The 3,955-nt window shown below is 43.9% G+C and overlaps 1 protein-coding gene across 1 annotated transcript in view; it reads left to right on the forward strand.

Annotated features, from left to right (window-relative positions):
* Positions 1–2,243, forward strand: part of LOC125040577 — a 9,295-nt gene extending 7,052 nt beyond the window's left edge. Inside the window, exons 2-5 of the mRNA XM_047635200.1 lie at positions 1–95; positions 751–820; positions 996–1,091; positions 1,599–2,243. The exon at positions 1–95 is cut by the window's left edge and continues 16 nt beyond it. Of these exons, the coding sequence (XP_047491156.1) occupies positions 1–95; positions 751–820; positions 996–1,091; positions 1,599–1,885 (548 nt within the window). The 3' untranslated portion in view covers positions 1,886–2,243. The remainder of the gene's footprint in view (positions 96–750; positions 821–995; positions 1,092–1,598) is intronic.
* Positions 2,244–3,955: the final 1,712 nt, after the last annotated feature.

The following is a 3,955-nucleotide window of genomic DNA, read 5'->3' on the forward strand; positions in this document are numbered from 1 at the left end:
TGCGGACCAGGGCATCAGGTTACTATTTCCAGATGAAAATTGAGGGTAAGGGGGGGAAATTTATGATCCTGAGACTCCACGGTCAGAGATTAAGGGTAACACGCAGAAAATAGGATTCTTTGATGTTAACTGAACACCCCGACTATGAAAAGATAAAATGTTAAATATCTGTATGGCATGAAAAAAGCGCTATTGCATATAAGAGCAAAGAACTATTGAAGCCCCTTTCTATAAATAGAATGCTTCTGCAAGTATCACCTTTTTCTTTTCCTCTTGAGGAAAAAAATCATATTCTTTTCGTATATAAACTGACTTTGGTGTTGTAAGCGCTTAGTTGTCAACGATGGTAAGACGTTCTTTTCATATTGTTTCTCCAAAAAAATAAACAGGAAAACCATTCCGGGGGTTTTACTAAGAGTTTACTATTCAGTATTGCTTTATTGTTGTCTTTCGTATTCCGGCTTTGGTAAATCCTTAGTGTTTCTCAACAGTATTTCTGTTCATAAATGGGGCTACGTTTCATTGTGCATTTTCTTTATAGATCTCTCGCGGTCTTATGGATATGTCCGATTACCTTCATGAACACTTATTATATTCAATGCCATTACTGGCCATAAATATAAAGGAACATTTTTTATAGGAACATTTAAAACTTTGCATGCTTATCACAATATTTGCTAGCATATCTCCTGGAGGTGTAGCTGTATATATGAAAAGGCCAGAGATTGACTCCTTTTGTTCCCTCGGCAGAGGACTCTTCTCTTTGCCACAGCGGTTTTCTTCTTGGCCGAATCTTCCCATGCTTTGCATGACGAAGGGCGTAAGTAAATGCACGCTTAGGCATGGCCATGAAACACGTGTTTTAAACTAGTTTAGTATATATGAATGTTTTGACGTTTATTCTCACCTTTGCTGCTATCGCCTGAAATATAAGTTAATACTTATAAGAAGAAATAAATGAATTGTTGAATTACAAAGTACCTGTATCTCAACAGCTGCGAAGGGCAAGTTTTTCCTGAAGAGTTACAGCACGACCACCTTCACTATGCTCAGCACCTTCACAACCGTCGTTCCTTTCCAGTGCTTCTTCAGTGAGTTATCATTCAGCAGGCACGAGGAAACAAATATCAGTGCTCCTTATTTAGATTTTGATTTAATATATATGCCCACACACACACAAACAGATACACATACACACACACACACACTCACACGCACACATATAAGCACACACACACATACACAAACACACACGCACACGCACACGCACACACACACACACACTCACACACACACACACACACACACACACAGCTTATATATGTATATATATATACATATATATACACACACACACACACATAAACATACAGACAGACGCACACACACACACACACACACACATATATATGCGCGCGTGTATGTGTTTGTGTGTGTGTGTGTATGGGTGTGTGTGTATGTGTGTGTGTGTGTGTGTGTGTACATACACTCACAAATATATGTATACATATGGTTACTGTTATTGCAGCCATTTGTTAAATTTTGCCTATTTTGTGAACATGGCCACTGAACACGGACGGACGCATCCCTTCCCACAGCCTCCGCCGACATCCAGGCCTGCCAGGGGCGCAAGCTGCGTCGCTTGCGCAAACTTTCCATCGACGTCGATGAGGTGGTCGACTCCAGCCTGACCTCCAGCGAAGGCGAGGTCAAAGGCTACGTGGATCAGGAGGCAGATGCTAATCCGAGCGAGAGGCTTTTCTTCACGCTGTGGAGGACGAGCACCTCCACGGCCACCGTCACTACCACCTCCACCAACTCTTCTATCACCATTTCGGCCTCCGCCTACTGCACCTACTCCGGGTTCACTGGGCCGCTCTGCTAACACCTCACGCGACCCTACAGGACAACGTGACTTGACCTGAAAGGCCCTTTTGGTGACACTAATTAGAGAAGATAAGGCTGACGAAAAATATGTTTTAAGAAATGATCAGAAGCGAAGATACGATGTTGGGTTGCCGAAAGCGCCGTCTACGTTCCGCAAAGAGGTTATCAGTCAGAATTATCTTCCCTGAGCCGGGGTTGCTGATATCGGAAAGCTCGCATTATGTTGTATGGTCGTACAAAGACTATATATGGAAATAATTCTCCTTAACCCGCAAATTCCTATGTATATAAAAAGGTGAAATAGTGTGTGTATATGTATTATATTTGACCCCTACATTAAAATAATTTGCTTGTATTGTAACTAAGTTCATTTCCTTATACAAACACCTCTCAGACCGAAACAGATCCAAAGAGCAAAAAGAAAGGAATTCGGCGTGCTTACAGGTTCCGTATAGATGGACGAACCAGCAAAGTGGACCTTTTCCAAGTAATTTGATCAAAGTATAAATAGAATCTCGGGATACCATGTCTTATTTGTAGGGGTGGCTAATCTTTTTACAACAGCAGGGAAATATTATCTAAATCGAATCCTAATATACTTGTAAGATAAAAATGGTAGAGAAAAACATAATGCACAAACGAGATTTATAGAAAATGAGACAACAGTTTCGATATCCATTTGGATTTCATTAGGGCTGAAGAAAGCCCTCTTGCATCCAGGCTGGCCCACTATCTCCCTCTCATCACTTTCGCCACTCTCAGGACTTCATCTCCTCTATCCGTGATGTCTCGTCGGTGACAATCAGCTTAGATGTCGACCTCCTGTTCACCAATGTTCCGCGAGGGGGAGGATCTCGTTTCCTCTCTGTGAAGCTGCAGGAGGAAGGTACAGGCGGCCACACTACACTTCTCCTTAAGTAATTTTCGGCTTGGTTTTATGATCATGAGATTTGGGGGTATACCCCTGCCGGTGACGGCTAGTCTGTCGGCAAGCTTGTTCCTTCTGATGCCAATGTGGCTAGGGACCCAGTTAATGATTATTCTTCTACCCATAGCAAAAATTCTTTGTGCTACGATAAATATCGTGGTTAGGAGGTAGATGTTGTCTGTGGGTGAGCTGTGCTGAAGACAGTCAATGGCTGCCCTGTCTGTATGTATGACCACATGTCCTTCCCTTAAGGATGCATGGGCTAGGGCTTCCATGATTGCAACTGCCTCTGCCTGTAGCGAGGGGGCGTCTGTTACCCTCATGGATTGTATGGCATCCCTTGCTGCAAAGCCGGTGCCTGCAGTGTGGCTCATGAGATCAACCGATCCATCCGTGAAGTATGTTCTACTACCCTGAGGAGTGATGGCTGCAATGACCCTCTGGGCTTCTGCCTTTAGACTAGGCGTGGGGTATAGGCTCTTTTTCATTGACAGGCTCATTATAGAGAATTCTATCAAGGTTTGTGCCCACGGCGGGGCTTCGACAAAGTCAGGGTGGGGGGAGTCCATGCCCTTAGCAAGAAGCTGTCCTTTGAGCTGATAGCGTATTAACACCCTGGCTGTGTGAGACAGCCAGGAGTTGTTTGCAAAAAGCTCGTTGTCTTGTTCTAGGCGCTTAACTAATTTTTGTCTTAGGCTTGTGTTCCTGGGTACCTGGATGACCTTTGACAGGAATTGTGTTGCCATTAGATCGATTCGTGAGTCCAGGGGCAGAAGGTTTGCCTCCATCAGGAGGTTGAGGACCTTCGTCCATCTCGGGGCACTCAGAATGATCCTGGAAGCTTCATTTTGGACTGTCTCCAATTTGTCTTTGTACTTTTTCTTTGTGGCAATTAGAGCGACTGAGGCATAATCAACAATGGGCCGGACGGCATGTACATATAATGATCTTAGTTCTTTGTGTCTGGCTCCTATGTGTCTCCCAGTCATTACTCTCATGACAGACAATCTTGCTTTGGTTTGGTCAACCAGGTACTGGACCTCCTTTTGGAAGGAGAGGGTTCGGTCCATCCTTACCCCAAGGTATACGAGGTCCTGGACCAATTCCAATTTCATTCCCTTGATTTTCAGACTTGTGCCT

This window comes from Penaeus chinensis, chromosome 3, assembly GCF_019202785.1.
Source record: "Penaeus chinensis breed Huanghai No. 1 chromosome 3, ASM1920278v2, whole genome shotgun sequence".
Classification (NCBI taxonomy): Eukaryota; Metazoa; Arthropoda; class Malacostraca; order Decapoda; family Penaeidae; genus Penaeus; species Penaeus chinensis.